Source organism: Erpetoichthys calabaricus, chromosome 17, assembly GCF_900747795.2.
Source record: "Erpetoichthys calabaricus chromosome 17, fErpCal1.3, whole genome shotgun sequence".
In the NCBI taxonomy this organism is placed as follows: domain Eukaryota; kingdom Metazoa; phylum Chordata; class Cladistia; order Polypteriformes; family Polypteridae; genus Erpetoichthys; species Erpetoichthys calabaricus.
In genome coordinates this window covers 82,104,319-82,125,939 of record NC_041410.2, presented here as the reverse complement: position 1 = coordinate 82,125,939, position 21,621 = coordinate 82,104,319, and the positions used below count along the sequence as shown (strand labels likewise).

General features: G+C 38.1%; 1 protein-coding gene across 2 annotated transcripts in view; it reads right to left on the bottom strand.

Annotated features, from left to right (window-relative positions):
- raver1 (ribonucleoprotein, PTB-binding 1) overlaps positions 1–21,621 on the bottom strand; it is a 52,990-nt gene that overhangs the window by 19,121 nt on the left and 12,248 nt on the right. Inside the window, exons 4-13 of one of the 2 annotated variants that reach the window (XM_051920886.1) lie at positions 14,379–14,570; positions 12,629–12,767; positions 12,340–12,440; positions 10,907–10,993; positions 10,302–10,389; positions 8,660–8,928; positions 6,181–6,274; positions 5,917–6,068; positions 5,007–5,075; positions 1,507–1,644 (exon numbers count right to left, since the gene is read on the bottom strand). In XM_051920886.1, the coding sequence (XP_051776846.1) occupies positions 1,507–1,644; positions 5,007–5,075; positions 5,917–6,068; positions 6,181–6,274; positions 8,660–8,928; positions 10,302–10,389; positions 10,907–10,993; positions 12,340–12,440; positions 12,629–12,767; positions 14,379–14,570 (1,329 nt within the window). The remainder of the gene's footprint in view (positions 1–1,506; positions 1,645–5,006; positions 5,076–5,916; positions 6,069–6,180; positions 6,275–8,659; positions 8,929–10,301; positions 10,390–10,906; positions 10,994–12,339; positions 12,441–12,628; positions 12,768–14,378; positions 14,571–21,621) is intronic. The other variant, XM_051920888.1, reaches the window with a different exon arrangement.

The window sequence follows — 21,621 nt, the reverse complement described above, 5'->3', positions numbered from 1 at the left end:
ATTTCCACGCTGAGCAGGATTTATGTAGCGGAAGAACGCGGAAGTTGGCTAACGCACAGATTCCTGCATCTGTATTTTTCTGTGCGTAAGCACATTTCTGCTTTTGTGCTTACTTCATGTTATAGTGCAAATTCTATGCACTGTGTTATGCATGAGGCCCCTGGGAGTTTGTAAAAGTTACTACAACTTTAATTGGAACTGAGTTCTATGGTCTGATGAAACAAAAATTTAATTTTTAGGCAATAACCACGTAAAGTGGGTTTGGTGTAAAGAAAAGGATGACTATAATGAAAAGAACTTCATCCCAACTGAAATATGGTGGAGGTTCTGTGATGTTGTGGGGCTGTTTTTCCTCCAAAAGGTCCTGGAAACATTGGCAAGGTACATGGCATTATGGATTCTATGAAATATCAGGAGATTTTAAATCAAAACCTGGCTGCCTCTGCCAAGAAACCAAAACTGGGGCGTCATTGGATCTTCCAGCAGGATGATCCAAAACACATGTCCAAATCAACTCTGCAATGGTTAATTGACCACCAAATCAAAGTTCTGCCAATGTCATCTCAGTCCCTTGACCTGAACCCTATTGAAAAGCTGTGGAATGAGCTGGAGAGGAGAGTACAAAGGAGAGGGCCGAGGACCCTGGATGATCAAGAGAGATTATGTAAAGAAGAGTGGTCTCAGATGCCATGCTCTGCATTCTCCAACCTTATAAAAGGTTACAAGAGAAGACCCCGGGTTGTTATATTAGCAAAGGGAGGTTGTAAAAAGTATTAAATGCAGGGGTGCCAACAATTGTGGCATGTGTTTTTGTTAAAAACATTTCTTGATGAGGGCTTTGTTTCTCTTTGAATGAACTTGTTTCAATTAAAACTCATGTTTCTCATTTGCTCAGTGCAAGATGAGGGTTCTTCAGCAAACTGATTTTTTCTAACCCTTCTTACTAATTTTTACAAAGAGTGCCAATAATAGTGGAGAGCACTGTATATATACACACAGCTTTATATTATATACATAAAAACCATAAATGGGCCCTAATAAACCTGAAAATAGCCTATGACTAACATTAGAAATTAGTCATTCCTCTTAAAATGTGTAAGATATGCCAAGACATTTTTCCTCAAATTAATCAAGAATAACGTAGTATTCTCTCAAATCAAAAACAGTAAAGTATCAAACATCTAGTACTAATCTCCAAGCTACTGTGCAAACTAGTTCTATAAGGAGTATGAATCTGCTGAATTTAATCAATTATCGTTGCCAAAGGGAGAGGGGGTCCTGCCATACCTGATCCAAGTTAAAAAAAAAAAAAAATGGAAGGCGTGGGTCAACTTTGTTGAACCCAGGAATAAAAGAACAAAAGTGTTCCTAACAAAAACAAACAAAAAACGTTTTAAAAGGCAACTGGAGCAGAGAGTTACCAAAAAAAGTGCCATAACATTTGAAAATTTCAGAACTGCAAAAGAATACAACATATTTTGAGCACCTCAGAAAGCTCAAACACACCTTGTTTAAATGTGACTGCTTTAGGCCTGCATGTATTCCACTTTGAAAATAAGAACTAGGTGAACCAGCATTGAATGGAGCAACAGAAGAAGATGGACCAAAATTACTCCATTCACTGTAGCTTGCAGGATAAGGACCCTAAAATAAAAGGAAAAGATAAAATGCAATTAAAACTATAATGATAGCATCATCCCCAACAAGTTTTAAAAAAAAAAAAAACAGTTCTTTAAAAATGTCAAAACTAGAGCAATGACAAGCACTTACTTGGGTTCTAAGTAGTAATAACAAGCAAAGTGAGCTGGCATTAATACAAACACTTACACAACACAAGCAGTATAGCTGAAGTGAAATGTTTATTAACACTAGAATTACCAGAGCCTACGAAAAAACTCGTAGATCCGGCCCACCTTAAATCGCTTCTTAAAACCTTTCTCACCTCTCCGCCAGCGTCTTTTGTCATCCAAATGTACGGATAAAGACAAGCTGCCAGCAGCCAGCTATTCCATCCCCCCCAACGACTTAGAACGTAAACAAGCTTTTCCCAGCTAATGCCTTGATTGATTATCTGGGAGTGAAGTGGAGTTTTAGAGTAGAAATAATAAGATTGTTATTTGGAACACACGCATTTCATATGTGTTGCATTTCTACAGTAATCTGTGTAAACACATTGTTAAAACAGAAACGGTTTACAATATTCTAGTAGCAAATGACAAAATGTAGGCATAAACTATATAATGTATGAAGCCTGAAGTCCAAATATCAAAGAAACACTTTCACAAAAGGTACAAAAAAAAAAAAAAAAAAAAGCCACCACCAAAAAAAACCCGCCTTACTGTGAGACACTGACATGACTTAACTATCACTGCTTCCGTGGTGTAACAGTATCAGTCGCTGACTGGGAATCAGAAGGTCATGAGTTCGATCCTGCACAACTCCCATTTGAGAAGTGTTCTTATTTTTACTATTTTAGAATAAAATGATACATTTGATTTCAGTCTGTAACAGCCGGTGTAATTTATGATATTTGTAAAGGTTAGCTTTATTTTTTTTAAATTCACTTTTCATTGTCTCAGTCGCGTTCAGGATCCATCCCTACCACCCCCCACCTGACACTGCTGTTTACACATAGACGCGCTATAGTTCTGCAGTGTATCACGATACATACGACCGCGTGTTTTTTTCCCCCAGTATTGCCAGTCCCCACGTGTTGCTGTATGCTGTTTCTTTTGTACTCCAGGACATGCAGAGGAAAGCATAGTAAAGAGCAGTAAGTTCAGCGCTATATGCAATCATCAGACACTCCCCACCTGATGCTGTTTTCACATAAAGACGCGCTAAAGCTCTGCAGTGTACTTGTGACTGCACTGCCGTACCAATGCTTGCGAACTGAAGTGTCTGCATGCACTTTTCGTGGCATTATACGTGTATTTTTTGAGCATGCCCATGTAGCTCAAACACAGGAACATATGTTGATGTAAAAGTATAACACAAGTGCACTTTTATTCAAGTCTATAACTGAAGAAAAAAGAAAGCAAGTTACAGTAGGTGGAATGCTAAGAACTGCTGATTTCCATTCTGTGCTATATAACTGTTAACATTTGAATCTGATGATTGCATATAGCGCTGTCTGATTTAGTGTGCGCAAGAACATGCAGGTGGCCAGTTGCTGAGTGCTACAACGCACATTTTAAAAAAAGAAAGACAAATATATGTGACGTTTTGAAGAAATCATTTTATGACGCAAATAGTACCAATCAGAAAACATCGAAGTAATGCAATATTATTTGAAAACGAACAGCGTCAGGTTGGGTGTGAAGTTATACTGGCGCTGTTTGAGTCAGATCAGAAGCTGAATAAGCTGAAAAAGCTCCTGTTCTGACTCTAAGTAAAAAAGCATGAATTAATCAACAGAAATAATCGCGATTGACATTTTAAAGTTAACGATTTACAGTGCATACCAATTTATAAATTCAATGTCCGTTTGATGAAAAAAAAAAAAAAACACTTTCTTCAAAGCTGGGAATCGAACTCGCGTCTCTGTGGCACAGTAAGGCAGTGGTGCTCCAAGTCAGCAAACCGTCCTTATAACTTATTTTTTCAAGATCCATAACACACAGACAGACAGAGCACTGCGTAATACAGAGACAGACAGGCAGAGATATACAAATAAACAGGGAAGGCACATGTACTGAAAGAAAAAAAAAAATCAACATGCGCGTTGTTTCTGCAGCACTGAATAAGCTCACCCGCTCTAACATCACCCCTCTCCCGATCTGACTCTCTAAGTAACAGCGCAAGTACAGACACAAATCAAGTGCATGTGTGTACTGTATAATATTAACAAAAAGAGCAGCTTACTACTGAAAACGGCAAATATAGGAGTGAGTGGGGATCGAACCAGGACTCTTGATTACACTTGGTTTGCGTCTGTACTTGCGCTGTTACTTAGAGAGCCAGATCGGGGGAGGGGTGATGTTAGAGCGGGTGAGCTCATTCAGTGCTGCAGAAACAACGAGCATGTTGATTTTTTTTTCTTTCAGTACATGTGCCTTTCCTGTTTGTTTGTATATCTCTGCCCGTCTGTCTCTGTATTACGCAGTGCTCTGTCTGTCTGTGTGTTATGGATCTTGAAAAAAATAAGTTATAAGGACAGTTGTTCATGTTAATTGCAGTCTCAATTGTTAAAAAAATATTTTAAAAGGAACATCCCACATGAAAATATAACAATCTCATTACCTGACAGTCCATACCAATTTACAAATTTTATGTCCGTTTGAGGTTAAAAAGAAAAAAAAAAGAAGTAACACTTTATCCCCAGCGGGGAATTGAACTCATGTTTGTGAAGCAGAGAAAAGCTACTCAGTCTGAGAGGCAAATCTTAGCACGCTACACCACGGAAGCTGTTATATGGTGTGTGAAGCTTTTGTGGAAGTGTTTATTTGATCTTAGGAACTCAGGCTTTACACATTCTATAGTTTATGCCTACATTTTGTAACATTACTAAAATATGAAAAAGTTTGTTTTAGCAATGTGCTTACACAGATTACTGTAAAAACAGAACACGCCCGAAATGCATGTATTCCAAATAGCGATCTATTATTTCTATTCTAAAACTCCAGCAGTTCAGTCACTCCCAGGTAATCAAACAAGGCATGAGCTGGGAAAACTTAGTGAACGTTCTGCGACGGTGGGGGATGGAATAGCCGGCTGCTCGCTGCTCCTCTTAATCGGCACATTTAGAAGACAAAAAAAGAGGTGAGAACAGTTTTAAGGTGGGCCGGACCTACGAGTTTTTTCGTAGACTCTGGTAATTCTAGTGTTAACAGCAGTACAAAGCAAGAATTTTAGGCTGAATAATTAGAAAGAGCACAACAGGCTTTCTTATTATGTTACTACAAATACAGCATTCAACCAAGAAACCAGTCCCCATTTTATTAATGCATTTAAGTCAGTTACAGGTTTGTGCAAATCTTATGTGCATTTACGGGTATGGATACTACCTTTGATCGGTGTGGGGGAAGACCTCGTACCACAGATTCAGGGGACTCTTGCAGTTGGTATGCATTATCCTAAAATTAGAAAGGACATAAGACAACACAAATATCAGGTGTTTAAGCAAACCAACATTAGCCAAAATCTAAAAATTGTAAGAGATACCTAATTTCTTCTGCAGAAGAAACCTTACTTTAACTTTTAAAATAGTTGAATGAGGAAAAACTGATTAAAATAACTCAAGCTGTTACTTCACGTGTGTGGAGATTATGTAAACCTTCAAATACCAAGTATCAGTGGCCAAAAAAAAAAAAAAAAAAGTTAAAAATTGGTAATCCATACTTATAAAGCACCCTAAGATAGTACACATTATTGGGATACACAAGACTATAAATATGAACAGAAATTGCAATACACAATTTAGAAGCAGCATTGTGCAGTCACAGCTCCAGAATCCTGTAGAGTTTGCACCTTTTCTTGTGTCTGTATGGTATTTTGTTTGGGTACCCTGGTTTTCCATCCCATTAGCATAAATGGAAAATCTAATTTGGCCTGGTGTCAAGTTAGCATGGGAGGTGTGATATAAGCAAAAACGTTCTTTTTCAACGATTTCTGCCAGCAAAGACACCAGCTTCCTGCAACCATGAACTTGGGAAGCAGGTTAGAAACTATATAGAACAATGGCTTAAGTGATGTGTAACATAGCTAGGATTAAAACAGACAGCACGTCAAGAGAACTAATTAAGAAGAGACTTCACCTGGTTTAGGATTTGTTATAGGTCTACAATGAAAGTTGCAGTATGCACTATAAGAAAATATTTAAAGAAATAATGTGAATTTTACTACATAGTTCTCTTTAAGGTTTGTTACTATAATATTCTACAAAATGTAGTTTATATTAGGGCATCCTCGATTTACCTGTCTATGGTCTCTGAAACCATAGTTGTCCTGGTACCTTCCAGTAGGAGGAATAGAAAAATCCATTTGTGAAACAGAGGAGAGTCTAGGATTAGACATGTTTCCCAAAACTGTAGGTTTCTTTCGGCTAGAGTGCAATTTTGTGGGAGTACCTAAAAATAAAACAAAGAAAAGTAGCTGAAAGAAAAAAAAAAAAAAGATGCAGCTACACTAGCCAAATATAGTTATAAAAGGGTCTAATATAAAAATAGATATGCACATTACCGGACATTCCAGCACCAGGAAAAATGCTCTGAATATTCAAAAATGGGTTCTGTTGCATTTTCAAATCTTTTGGTGGCTCTCCTAGTATTGAGACCTAAGAAAGTAAATTTAAAAACACAGCACTCCAAATCAGCATGTATCCATAGTCTTTACTTATTTTATTTGAATGCTATGAAGGTTACTAATTCAAAAAGAAACCCTAGAGCTTCATTTAAGACTGTAAAGTTAAACAGACACTCTACACCTTATTAAATGCAGTATATTTTTTTTTTTTTTTTTTTTTTTAAATAGCCAGTGCACTATACTTCCTTACAATCTAAGAATAATGACTTTGTACAAATTTAAATGTCTTGCCATGAAGTTATACATTGTATGAATTCCCATTGTTTTTAGTAAAACAAGCCATCCTGAATGAGTATATTAAATGATTATTAACTGAAATCAGTTTCTTTAAAAAGTTTTTTTTTATTTATTTATTTATTTTTTTTAAATCATGGAAGAAAAATTAAGAGATGAAACAGCACTCGATTGTGTGTGTGTGTAACCACACACAAAAACACCCTATACAACCTAATCAATGCATTATTAACCAAGCAAATGAACAGGTCAGCACCATGTAGAATAGAGTTGGGGACAGAGCAGACAACCATGCACACAGCAACCTCAGCCTACTGCTCTTCATGATATGGACGTGCAGCCAAATTATAAAAACATTCAGCAGAGTAGTCTTCATTTTGGGAGGTTGGAGATGAATAAAAAAAATAAAATAATGCAATGGGAAGAGACAGTTCTTTAACACTGTCACTTCAATTTTTGTATAGACCAATTTGAATCTCCACTTTAAATATTCAATTGACAACGTGACCAGAACTGGGAGCCGGGCACTCTTTTCCAAGTACTAACGTTATGGTTTAAAATGCCTTTTAGTAACACACGAATCAGTTCATTTTAGCACTGCTCCAACACCATTCTGAAGTTTTGACTTTAGTATCGACATCAGCTTTTGGATCTCAGTACCAAGACAGTTCCAAATCAAACTAAAACCCTCCCTGGTGCTTTCTTCTTGATAGTACATCTACTTCAATTAAGTAGAAGCATTACACTTCCACCGTGAAATCCTAATGAATTGAAGCCTATGGTTTCGGAAGTCTACAGAATGGACATTTTATCACCTAAATTACCAAGTGTTGAGTGAATTAGAGGGATTTAGATGAAAACGGACATCTACTTCCAGTATTGAAAATCCTGGGCACAAACACCACCAGCATGGCACTGCCAGATCTAAACACTAGTGTGGAGAATTGCTCGCATACTGAAGTGACTTTAGCGGCAGGTGGAAGTCCCACTTTATGGTGCAAAGGAGAGTTGTGTTGTAGTGCAGCAGTCTATTAGCCAGCAAAAGCGACATGAAGTCGTATGTTGTTCCATTTTTGCCTTTGTCCAGAAACTGCTCCACAGGCTTTATGACCACTGTCTTGGAATGTCAGTCTTTCTCCCATGGGATGCCTGGGATCTTATCCTAAATATGGAGAGGCATTGCACATGTGCTTTGTCTCCCTATCTGCCATAATCCAAAGCCATATGCCAAATTTTTCACCTTTTGTGAAAGTGTTTATATGTGGACTTTAGACTTTACACATACACTTCACATCAGCATTTTGTCATTACTATAACAGGTTTTAGTTATGTGATCAGCATTTCTTGCCTCGCATTTTCTGTTATTCTACATTTACCCAAATCGTTGTAGACACAGAACACATATTCCAAATAACTTATTTACCTATACAATTCCAAGCACCTCACACCCAGACAAACAGACTTGAGCTGGGAGAACTTTGTGTCTGACTGCAGCTGCCATTGGTGGGGGATGGGATAGCAGGGTGCTCGACATATTTGCAAAACAAAGACACTGATGACGAGGTGCAAAAGGAATTTAAGTTGACCTGGCATTACGACTTTTTTTGTAGGCTTAAGGGATTCTAATGTTAAAGGTAAATCACGTACCATCACAAAACATTCATATCCGCACATGCAAAAGGGAATGGGAAATGTGACAGTAATACGCAGAGTGGTGTTATTTAATATGATTGATAAAATGATGCAAACAACTTGTTGGTGGCTGCTAACTTCTGACAACTCAGAGTACCGGTTACACAAAAGGTCCCTTATTTGCAAAGTACTTTCTTTTAGGTTTCTTTAAAAACAAAGATGAGATGTGATTCAAGTTGTTTGGCTGAAGAATGAAACTAGTTACCAGCTTGATATGAAAACAGAAGGATGAACTGGTACAAAGCTAACCTAAAGCAATGTCACAATTTTCACACTTTAGAATAGAAACAAATGTAAAAGGTAAAAACTAGAATTTTCTCAGCATATTCATTTCAAAATCAGTTTTGTAAAATGTTTATTTCTGTAAACAATTTAAAATATGACAGTGAAAATGCATGCTAAGCTTTCACATTTATCATCTATTACATACCCCAGGCAAAGAGGGACCATTTTCTCCAGTCATCCCTTGATTTTGCTGCAGGCTGGCAAGTACAGTATTGATAACTGGGTTGGCTATGCCTGGCAGGGTTGAAGAGCTCTGTGGTGGAAGGTGTAATCCTATGGGTGTAGGAGATTCTCTTTCAGCAGAGACTCCACCAAGAAGATGAGGCAAAGGCACATTTCCTCCAGGTAGATGGGACGGTTTAACTGATGCAGAAGGTACATCAGAATGTAAACCAACACCAGGCAAAACACCACCTGAAAGTGAATATGAAATTGTTACTCTGGTCACGACACCAACTTATCAAAATATATGGCTTATAGGACTAGACTAGCCTACAACAGGAAACATTACGATGCATAAATTGGTAAGTCCTATACATCATTTCTACAATTATCTCTGCAACTAAAATAAAAAAAAATAAGGTGTAGTGCATTTGTGCTCTTTGACTGCCCACACCACTAAACCACCTACACTATAAAACACCAAATAAGGCCCACACACCAAATCTATCATCACCTTTGCTTTTTTGTGATTTACAGGCAATAGGACCTGTACGCACTTCCATTTGTCTCTTTGGGCATTTACATAATCCCATTTTTGTGATGGACTGTATTTTAAAGGCTGCTTTGTTTTCTGTGCAACAATGCACAAGTAATACACACTTGAAGATTTGCAGAAATTCCATGAGCTAAAATGTAAATATTAATAAATAGATATTGACATTTAAGCTGGGTTTGGTAATATTTAAATATTCTTTTCTATTTGAATATTCAGATTTAATTTCAACTAAATAAACTTTGGTAATATGCTCTATTTTGTTCCGTTTATAAATTAGCTGGTCTAATCCACCATTCTGTACATAGAGTTGTGCATTATAGTGATTAAAAAAAACTACCAAAATTCTTGAAACAAAAAAAACACCCCAACAGATTGGTAACTGCATTTCTTTAGTTTCAGTAAATGATCATCTTCAAACATCTTGCACTTAGCCATTTAACAATGTTACCAGAACTCCAAAGAGAACCCCACTCACTCTCACTGTGCTCTTTAGTTTACATCTAGCCTGAAGCTTGACAGTGGCTCGCCTTCCACTTTTCAAACGTATATTTATATAAACACACTGGGGACTCCAGTCTGTCGTACCCACCAACACCGCTCTTCCATGTCAAGATTTGTGTAGTACAGCAGTTATGATGCTCGTGCACTGAGAGAAAGAAACAGCCGAGAGACTGTATGAACCTTTATTTACTTTCGTACTTTTCTGGTACCAGCACTGAGGTTCAAAACATTGTATCCATACCAAACTCAAATTTTGTACTGACCCAAAACTAGTACAATAAAAACCACACTGTTTAATTTGAAATCTTACTCTCATGGAAAATTTTATGGAGATTCAACAAGTTGTAGTTTGTAACAATTGCTAGAATACAAGTTAACCTAAAGCTTGCAGATTAAAAACAGTGTGTGTATATATATATATATTTATATATATATATATATATATATAAAAAAGAGAGAGAGTAGTTAACTATTACACAGCATGCATAACCTTAAGGAGGTACACAAAACAATGGTTAAGTTTGTTGTACACTTATGATTTAAATAATTTGTCCGTGACACCACATACCTGCAATTAAATCATTCATTATACCTCCACCCTGAACTGTATTCATTGGGGGTAAAGCTGCAAGTGGGGATTCCCCCAAAATCCCTGTCTGGAATGAACAGTAAAAAGAAAAAAATTAGTGTCCTAGTTATATACTTAAGTTAAGCTGTACATTTCATATATTGGGGGAAGGAAAACAATCACCAATTATTAGACTGCATTATAAGGAATCAATTTATCTTCTACAATCTCATACTATGTAGTTAACCATTAACATGCCACTTGATTGTTCAGGAAGTCAAACCATTATATTCAAGTCAAACACTTGTCTACTTCTTTATTAAAACTTCCTGCATAACAGGTTATTTAACCTAAAAGCAGATTTTTTTTAAGCATGGTAGTAGAAGTTTCTCATAGGTGCTTCCCAACATATGATGGGGGACAGTAAATGTACATCGGTATGCTTTTTACTTGGAAAAGGTCAGGCGGTCTAGACTGATTTAAAATAAAACGGTCAACAGTAAATTTTAACATGTCTGAACAACCTGAAACCTGAACAAATCCCTTTCAGATATTTCAGGCACTTTTCTAAAGCACACCAGATCATGCCTCAAGCATGCACTCACACTGAGGAAGGCCTGGTTTTCCTTATTCTGGAGTAGTTGAGTCCAAACAAGATTCTGCAGAAGCAAAGGATTTCCAAGTAATACATTCTGTCACAGGATGATGCATGGGGACGAAGAAACAATGAGAAGACAGGAAAGCAGAAACAGAATGAATTCACAATGCAAGGAAAACATTGTAAGAAAAGAAAAAAAAAATGGTTTTAGGCAGGATGGACAGAACAAGGCAAAAAAAAAAAAAAAAAAATCTCTGAAATAACTATCAACTATTTCAAGACTTATCCCAAAACTGAAACCAAGCTAGCTAGATTCCAGTATATGCACACCACCACCCATTTTACCAAGGTAGTAGAGAAAAGCCAAGCAAAATGACACCTTTTATTGGCTAACTAAAAAGATTACAAGTTAGCCAATAAAAGGTGTCATTTTGCTTGGCTTTTCTCTACATTCATAATGGCTAACATGGTACAACACCCTAGTACTACCTGTAAGGTAGTGAAAGCCTTATTTCTGACATGCTACATTGCTTTATTAAAATCAATGCTAGGCATCAAAATCATAAAAATCATAACCGATGATATTAAAGACTGTTGACAACAGTAGATAGGGCAAACTCCAGTCAGTGACATTCATGAGAAAATAAACCACTATGGGTTTACAACTCTGCAATAAAAAGGAAGACATGTACTCCCTATAGCATTATAAAAAAAAAATAATAATTTGTGAAAGCATGGTTAAAAACAGTAAACCTGCTGCTAATTTCTGAGTAAGTGGATTACCAGAAAACTGGATACAATCTCAACACAACTATTACATACAGATCACAAACTGCAATAGCTTGCTATATTCCACAATTTCAATCAGATGAGAACAAATCTATTACATACCACTTAAAACAGCTAAAGTAACATTAAGCTAGCAAAACAAAACTAGGGGACGAGAAATGTATTTGAAAAATAGCATAGACTTGACATGAAGAAAATCAGATATTTTTGAAGGAAGAGAAAGGTTTAAAATAAAATAAAGCCACACACACCAAAATAATCCACACCCTTCACCAGACAATGCCAGTACTGTAGCCTAATCAAAAATCCACAATAAGCAATATGATCTGGAAGGTACAATGACAACCCAATACCCTAATTTTCAACTCTCTAAAGACCTGCTTTCAACATTTGAAAGTATAATTGAATTTCACAGCACAAAGCAACGGATAATGAAACATCAAACAGCACAAACTAATTAACAAGTCTTGACAAAGTTATATGTTTGAGTTTCATTTTATTAGTTTAATGTTCAAGTCTGTATCAAACTAAAGGTGCACCATCCATAAAGGATTAGTCCACAGTAACTGGGAGAATGCTCTATGGAGGGGAGTGGGGGAGGTTCAAAAAATAAATTGTCACCAATACACATAAAAATGCTTAGATGTATACCTGTTGAGGTGGGGTTTGATTCTGGAGTAGCATTTGTAGTAGTGCTGTTGAAATAGCAGGATTACCCAAGAAAGGCAATGAAGGGGGTGTTCCAAGAATACCTAAGGGATTAAACACAGTTACAAATACTACAAAACAAAGTCTTTAATAAAAACCTATATTCTATGCATTTGTAATTATACTGATACCTCTGCAGATCTATAGTATGCTCCATTGAACAAAATACAAAAAACTAAACATTTGAGCTGCACAAAATTAGGAGAGGAGGGAAAAAACAAAAGAATACTACCATGCTTCCTTCCAGAGGGGGCTTGGGGTCCTTGCAGTAGGGGGTTCAACAGCAGCTTCAGAGTGGCAGGATTGTTCAGACTTGTGAGAATTTGAAGTGCATTTGGCTCAGGAAGTAACCCTTTTCCTCGATTTAATGCCTTCAAACAAAACACGTTTGTTTTTTTAAATAAAAAAAACTTCAAGGACTAAAAAAGGTTTTAGAAATATGAGATAATGGAAATGAACATTGCCTATGACCAAGAACCAGGTAAGCAGTTAACAGAAAAAACCTAAGGCCCCAATTTTTCCTAAGGGTATATATCAAACTAGCCAACGCCCGCCGTAGCATACGGAGGTGTAAGAATAGGAACGGAAAACGGTGAGAAAGGAATTCAGAAATCAAGAAGAAATAAATACTTTTTGAAAGAAGCAGTGTGCATGTACAATTTCCAGCCAAGTAGGATTACATGTGAAAGTGATAAATAAATCAGGCTTTCTGAATTTACAGTACGTACTATGGCCATTGCATCCCGATAGTTTTGTTGCATGTATCTTGGACTTCCTGGAAATGTGGACGGTAATATTATCATTTTGCCTACACGTTATTTTCAGCGTTTGCTTGCAGTGCATCCGATAGATTACATCAACAAGACCTGTGCATGGAACTGAGATAGTTGAGACGCGCGTCCTCTGTTTTAACATACGCATCTACGACGTACTGTTGGAATAGTTTGCCGCTGGAGTGCAAAATACTAAATGTATTCCTCATTGCTAATCTGTACGTGTAAAATTGGCATTGAGTAAGCCTTATTCGCTTGGTGGTTCTCTTATCGGGAACATGTTGTAAATCTTTGTGCCAGCCAATGTCTCCATAAGGGAATAAAAGTGGGTAAACCAAAGGATTGCAATTCATATTGAGCGTGGAAATCTGTTTACAGGAGTTGCGTATGGGATAGATGCAAATGTCCCTTTCGGCAGGTGTTTCGCCATCTTCTCCGACGAAAATTGCTGCAATGTCGGGCACTGTATCGTCATAAATCCTGCCTAGGGTTTTCCTTGAAAACCATTCGTACAGATGCTGTTGAATTGGAATGAGCGATTTCATGCATGTGTTTGTATGATTTAGCGAAGGGGTTGATGGTTCTGAGCATGAAATCTAGCTGCAGAAGTACATTTTCGCTGCATGCAGTGTCTGCTTTATTTTGTAAGTGTACTGCAGTAGCTTGCGCTGTGTCTAAAACATACAACTGTCCATATCCTGGAGAGGTAGAAGTGTTAGCGTATAGTGGAGAGATTTGGTGATAAATTTGTACTTTAAAACAGTATGGTCTGTGGCCAGGAGGTTGTTATCTATGCACCCGTGGAAGCAAACGGTAGAGAAGAGTTGTATTCTCAAATGTGTTCACAATAATTTTTAGCTTCTGATGTTTGCTGTGTAAGAAGCTGTTGTAAAGACACAGGTGGCTCCCGCAAAGGTGGTAAAGCTACTTTACTGTTTTGGCAGCACCTAGAGTACTTGTTGGATGTATTACACTCAGCAGGTCAGTATAGTGCATGACATGGAAGACGACGAATAGGAATCGAGAAATGCCGTGTCGGCGGGACCGGTTTTGAAGTGGAAGCAGGACGAACCAGAAGAGAAATATATAAGAGATTATTCAAAGACTATTGCATATTTGAGGTCTAAAAGATAAGCATTCACATTCTGGAAGTGACAGTTACAAACACTTGAAGGTGAAGGAAGGCTTATGAAAAAATCAAAAACATACCATTGCCTGGGCTGCAATTAAGGCTGCCAGCATGCTTCGACCCGGGGGTCCTGGAGCACAGAAGGACACACGTAAATAGCCTGTGCCAAAAGCCAGCCCATCACAATGACGCTGGACCGATTCTGCTATTTCTGACGTCTCAAACTCCAGCACTGCAAATCTCTTGAAATGTCCATCTTGACCTTGAGCCAACTTAGATTAAAAGGGGGAAAAAAAAAAATTGTCGTTTTCTCATTTGGGATTGTCTTACTCAAACAGTAGACATCTATTAAAATCAGTCTTAAGAAAATGTGACTGTAATAATACCTAAAACATTTATAGTCGCCCCTCTAAAGTTCCAGGAACCCCCACGGATACCAAAAATATGCAGATGCTCAAGTCCCTTATGTAAAATTGTGACTTTGGAATCATTAAGATTACTTAGGACCGGAAATATCAATTCCCAAAAATTCCAATTTTAGTCACAGCCAAAATACTCCCCTTGAGATAAAATGCACTTGTGGCAGTGCTTCTTCCATTACTACAAACATTTCTTGTACTCCCATTTCATTACTATGTCTATTGCCTCACACAAACACACACCATCCCACCCCAACACACTTCACAAAACACCTAAACAGGCAAAACGTAACACTTATATGCAAGCATGCATTTCATCCCAAGCTGCTTTTTAAAGTAGTCTAAAATACACAGTACACATGGCATTTTAACACATCTCAGGATGGATAATGACACCACAGGAGACTTTAAGTGCATCGGCAGTTCTTGTTGAGCATCACAAAAGAAAGAAAAAAAAAAGTTATTACACATTTAACAAAAGAGTCTCTATACACAGCTATTTACAGAGGTTCTAGAATGTAATTCCATCTGTTCCAAAAACAAAAACATTCAATTGCTAACAATATAAGGGTGCAAGTCATTCAAAAGGCCAATTCATGCAGGTCACATGGTGTCCTCGTATAAACTATGTACAAAAGGGAAAAAAAGAATATAGTTACAATTGTAATATGCACATGACCAAATATTCTAGACAAAGCAAGCTGTTCTTAACAGACTACAGTGTACTACTGAAAAAAGAGCTGAGCAGAGAATATTTATAACATTTAACACAACCTAGCCAGTCCAGTTCTTACCTAAAATATCTAGTAATGAAGCCACAGAAACATTTCAACAAAAATGACATTGTGGCGTTACACACAAAAATGTTTAAAATAGATGAAACAAGCTCATCATGAAAATCAAACCAGTGTTCTTATACTATACAAGGATGGTCTTAATACCAGACCACACAAATTTACCTGAAGATCAAAACATGCTAACTTAATCAGCACATTCTAAAACGCACATAACGTGGGACCTTGCTACTCAAAACTACACTACGTGCACCACAACAACAAAGACAATAGTGAAATGATAATCAAAGTTCAACAGCTGTATATTCTAAATGTTAATTTTTGCTACTCACACCACAACCTAACCACAAAATTTTCAGCACTGTCATCATGGTGTCTTACCTCCAAATACATCTAAGTTTGTTAATTTAGAACTGATCTGAACACCATTTATTACTAGTAAAAAAAAAAGCAAATACCGTAAATAACGGGAAAAGTCAACATGGGAAAGTTTTGTCGACTAAAGTCACCTACGATACCTAATAAATGGCTGCAAAGACTGAGATAAAGCTGAATCGTCATACACTGCCCTTGTAGCACAAACACAAAATGCTGGTAGTTATGAATAAGTAAAACAAAAAAAAAAAAAAAAAACACAAAACAAAAAAACCTCTATAGAAGATACTTTGCTCTTCTATACAAGAGCATGATTTGTGTTGATTGTATTTGGTTGTGTAGAACAATATCAATTTCCCATAACTGGAGCTAAAAAAAAAAAAAAAAAAAAAAAAAAGCACCAAGGGGGTCTTAGGATATTTTTCACAAAAAGTAACCAATGATCAACAAAAATCAATTTAGCCAAAACTGTTGAAATGGTTAATGCCCAGTGACTGACCCTGGATAAGCAGGTTAGGGAGATGGGTCATCATCATCATCATTATTATGCTATAGCAGAGGAATACATGAATCTTTCTAGCTTTTGTCCCATGCTCAGGCAAAAGTCCACTTTTCGGCACTTTGCTTTCACTTGTTCCGATCTGGGGCATCTTCAGGGTGGTGTTGACTTCATGAATATCATCCCTCAAGTGATTGAGCCTGCATTTCTTTGTGTACTCATGTGACTGCTTACCCTGTGTGCCTGTTGCCGGTTGGCCCTGTAGATCATGTGGTCATATCACCACAGGTGCTCAACTCCATATGAATTAATGGATAGAAGGCTGCAACTAATTATTGGGAAGCAAGGAGGTGCAGTGGCAGCACGGTTTTCTCACAACGAAAGAAAGTGCTTTATATTTGTATGTTTTCCTTAGGGGACAGAATTATAAAACTTGTATGCACAAAAAGAGGCTCTTAAAGTGTAGATGTATGTAGTTTTCTGCACAAACTTCAGGATTTCTAAGAGATACCTTGACAGGAGAACTTGCGTATGGTATGTTAATGGCAACTCTGACCGCATGCCTTCTTAATACATGGATTACCAAAAATTTTGATTACCAATGTTTAACATTTTTCCATTTTTATCATTTTGGTATAGTTGGTGGTTAAACTTTTCTACCAAAGGAATATCTGGGGCAAAAAAAATCGTACTTATACTTTTTCACACTTGGTACAACAAGTCCCTTTAATTTACTGTAAAAAAAACAACATTTCTCATTGTGCTCTATGTCAGCTGCAAAACAAAAAAAAAAATTCCATGGTAAAACCAGGCTCAGCACAACAGTAGCGAATGGTGTTAAAATGCAGATCCAATAAAGCTGATAGTGCAAGTCTGTCAAAGGTGCAAGAGATGAAGAAACGTGCAGCAGAAAAGTGTAGTGCAATAAACTTGCAAGACTGACATGATGTATATATTATTTGAAAAAGTATGTACATCCTATAGAAATTAACTTTTTCAATATTTGAACAGGTATACACATTCCACCCCAACATTTACCATTATTTCATATCCATAAAATGAAAACTAAGCAATCCAGATTAGGCGCCAATGATTAGAACTTCATTATGGAGTATGCTGGTGGACCCTAATCTTGTTTAAACAGAGTATCAAGGATGGCATTCTCTTTGCTATTGACGTGCGTTGTGCTGTCATGTCAAAATCAAAAGAAGGTTGTGAATGTCTTTGGCGAGGTAAATAAAAAGATCAAAATTATTTGAAAATCACTCATTTCATTCATCCATTTTCTGTCACATACAGTATACAGGTCCAAGTGGCAGGGGCCAAAGCAAAGATGCCCAGACATCCCATTTCCACCTACATCAATACCATCGACAATTAGAAACAGATTGCACAAATTTAAGCTGCATGCAAAGTGTGCCAAGAAAAAAACAATTATAGCCCAAAAAGACCATTCCAGCAGGGCTGCAATTTTGTCCAATTAACATCTAGGAAAAAGACCAGGGGCCTCATGTATAAACTGTGCATATGCGCAAAAATGTTGTGTACACCCATTTCCTCACACACTGAGATGTGTGAAAACTAAACTTGGCATAAAACCACACATTTTCACAGTAGCCCCCTTCCTTGCATACGCACGCTTCTGCTCAGTTTTGCAAACTGGCAGCACCCAGCGTCAAAGCAGTGCTACTGTTCCTGTGGGCTGCTTTTCAGTTTTATATTCACATCTATGATGCAGGTTTTGTCAAATACACTAAAATTAATTGCGCGTTTAAACATTTAATTCATGGGATTGTAATTATTCTTTAACAATACAACAGTGCACAGACGGAAAACTATTCCAACTACCATAACTGCCTTAGCGGTGTTAGAAGCCATTCATCATCATCTTTACTTGCTCTCATTTAATTCTTCCATTTACGAGGTCTTCCAAGTCGATTTGGACTTCCAACAGCTATTCCTGTTGGAGCCATGTGCTGAACCGGCACCAGCTTTACAAAGGCAGACTGAGGAATTGTGCTGTACCTACTCCTGTGCAAGTTCTGTCCACTCTCAGGTTTTTAGCCACAGGAGCTTTTCAACGTAAACTTGCTAACCAATCATCACAGTCACACCATGCCAGCTGTACAGGATATATTATATAATAAGGGAATAATAATTATTATATTATACAGTGGGGCAAAAAAAGTATTTAGTCAGCCACCAATTGTGCAAGTTCTCCCACTTAAAAAGATGAGAAAGGCCTGTAATTTTCATCATAGGTATACCTCAACTATGAGAGACAAAATGAGAAAAAAAAATCCAGAAAAACACATTGTCTGATTTTTGAAGAATTTGCAAATTATGGTGGAAAAAAAAGTATTTGGTCAATAACAAAAGTTAATCTCAATACTTTGTTATATACCCTTTGTTGGCAATGACAGGTCAAACGTTTTCTGTAAGTCTTCACAAGGTTTTCACACACTGTTGCTGGTATTTTGGCTCATTCCTCCATGCAGATCTCCTCTAGAGCAGTGATGTTTTGGGGCTGTCGCTGGGCAACACGGACTTTCAACTGCCTCCAAAGATTTTCTATGGGGTTGAGATCTGGAGACTGGCTAGGCCACTCCAGGACCTTGAAATGCTTCTTACGAAGCCACTCCTTCGTTACCCGGGCGGTGTGTTTGGGATCATTGCCATGCTGAAAGACCCAGCCACGTTTCATCTTCAAAGCCCTTGCTGGTGGAAGGAGGTTTTCACTCAAAATCTGATGATACATGGCCCCATTCATTCTTTCCTTTACACGGATCAGTCGTCCTGGTCCCTTTGCAGAAAAACAGCCCCAAAGCATGATGTTTCCACCCCCATGCTTTACAGTAGGTATGGTGTTCTTTGGATGCAACTTACGACGAGTAGAGTCTTACCAAAAAGTTCTATTTTGGTTTCATCTGACCATATGACATTCTCCCAGTCCTCTTCTGGATCATCCAAATGCTCTCTAGCAAACTTCCGACGGGCCTGCACATGTACTGGCTTAAGCTGGAGGACACGTCTGGCACTGCAGGATTTGAGTCCCTGGTGGCATAGTGTGTTACTGATGGTAGCCTTTGTTACTTTGGTCCCAGCTCTTTGCAGGTCATTCACTAGGCCCCCCCCCCGTGGTTCTGGGACTTTTGCTCACCGTTCTTGTGATCATTTTGACCCCACGGGGTGAGATCTTGCGTGGAGTCCCAGATCGAGGGAGATTATCAGTGGTCTTGTATGTCTTCCATTTTCTAATAATTGTTCCCACAGTTGATTTCTTCACACCAAGCTGCTTACCTATAGCAGATTCAGTCTTCCCAGCCTGGTGCAGGTCTACAATTTTGTTTCTGGTGTCCTTTGACAGCTCTTTGGTCTTGGCCATAGTGGTGTTTGGAGTGTGACTGAGGTTGTGGACAGGTGTCTTTTATATTGATAACGAGTTCAAACAGGTGCCATTAATACAGGTAACGAGTGGAGGACAGAGGAGCCTCTTACAGAAGTAGTTCAGGTCTGTGAGAGCCAGAAATCTTGCTTGCTTGTAGGTGACCAAATACTTATTTTCCACCATAATTTGCAAATAAATTCTTTAAAAATCAGACAGACAATGATTTTCTAGATTTTTTTTTTCTCATTTTGTCTCTCATAGTTGAGGTCTACCTATGATGAAAATTACAGGCCTCTCTCATCTTTTTAAGTGGGAGAACTTGCACAATCGGTGGCTGACTACCATATATACAGTGGGGCAAAAAAGTATTTAAACTGTGGCTTAACTAGGAAACAAAAGCACAATTCATACCAAAGTCTGGTTTTCCAAATGTAATTGGAGCAGTCAACTTCATGCACATTGCTATTGCAATGGTGCCGGACAAATTACATCAACCAGGGATGAATCACCAAAAGAATGAACTGGCATCACATAGAGCTGGAGAAGCTATAAAAATGGCAGCTCTACATAGTCGTAGGTACTTTTTCTAACTAGTGCATCAAAATGTAAGTAGTCCTTTTAAGGATAGTGAGTCACCTTAAAGAGCAGAGAATTGATTAATTGTGGCGCTCGGCATCAACGCTACACTATAAAGGCACCTTCAGAAAATGAACCTGGTTATGTAAATAGAAAGCATTTCCACTCTATTAATGTTCTGCTCTATAGTCCATACAAATTGTATTGCATTGTACATTGTTTGAATGTAATTAGCAGAATGTAAAAGCAGATGTTGACTATAAATTAAATTGGTAAACAAATGCTATATCAAATTGTACAGCCTTTATATTCCTACATTAATTGGCCACATCTTTTACAGCACCCACTATTGCATTTTATGCCTCCAGAGCAACATCTGTGAGTACACACAAAAGGTCACCTGGCAGTTTCTAAAGCAGAGGTGCGCAGAGCAGCACCATCACCACGTGGATTTGCATTCTCAGAACAGAGGACAGCTTTGCTTATTTGGTTTCAGACAATATTACAAGACTATGGGCCATGACTCACTTTTCACATCAACTTTCATATCTGACCACTTTATTTTGGGCACTGTGCGACTTTAATTTTTGTCTCTGCCACGCTGTATCACTCCATCAGTTTTCTTTTGTTTATACCACTGCTTAACTCTTTTAGGGCGGATGTCGACTTTTGTCGACAGGAGGGGTTGAAGGCGAATGTCGACAAAAGTCGACATCCAGGGATAAAGGGCGACAATCAGCTGTTAATGGCGACAAATCTCACTGTCACGTCACAGGCATTCCCTCTGTGCTTGGAGGAATGCTAGACTCGTTGACTCGGCAAATAAACATTGCGTGTGCGTGAGTTGCGAAATGTAAACAAAGGCAAGATGGCACCGACATGTGAAAAGGCAACGAAGCAAGTGCAGAAAAGAAAACACTTGGCAGACGTTGTTTTGCGCATTAGCGCGGAGTCGGACTCTTGATTTTTCAGAATCGGACTTTATTGGCAGTGATCAGGAGATCGAGCAAGAGAGTTAGAAGCAGGCATCAGCTGATCAGACACCAGCCGATGCCGCGCGAGCGGATCTGCTGCCAGTTGAGTGCCTTCGCGCAGCCGATGCATCTACGGCAAGGTTCGCGTGGGATAAATACACAGACATTGATCCGTTGAGAGCCGATATGGCTACCGGAGTTTACAAGACGGCATGGCTTGCTTTTGGACACGACAGATCACCAGCTGCTGTACTTCAGGCTGCTCTCTCCTGATGCTGCTTTTCAGCTACTGTCAGAC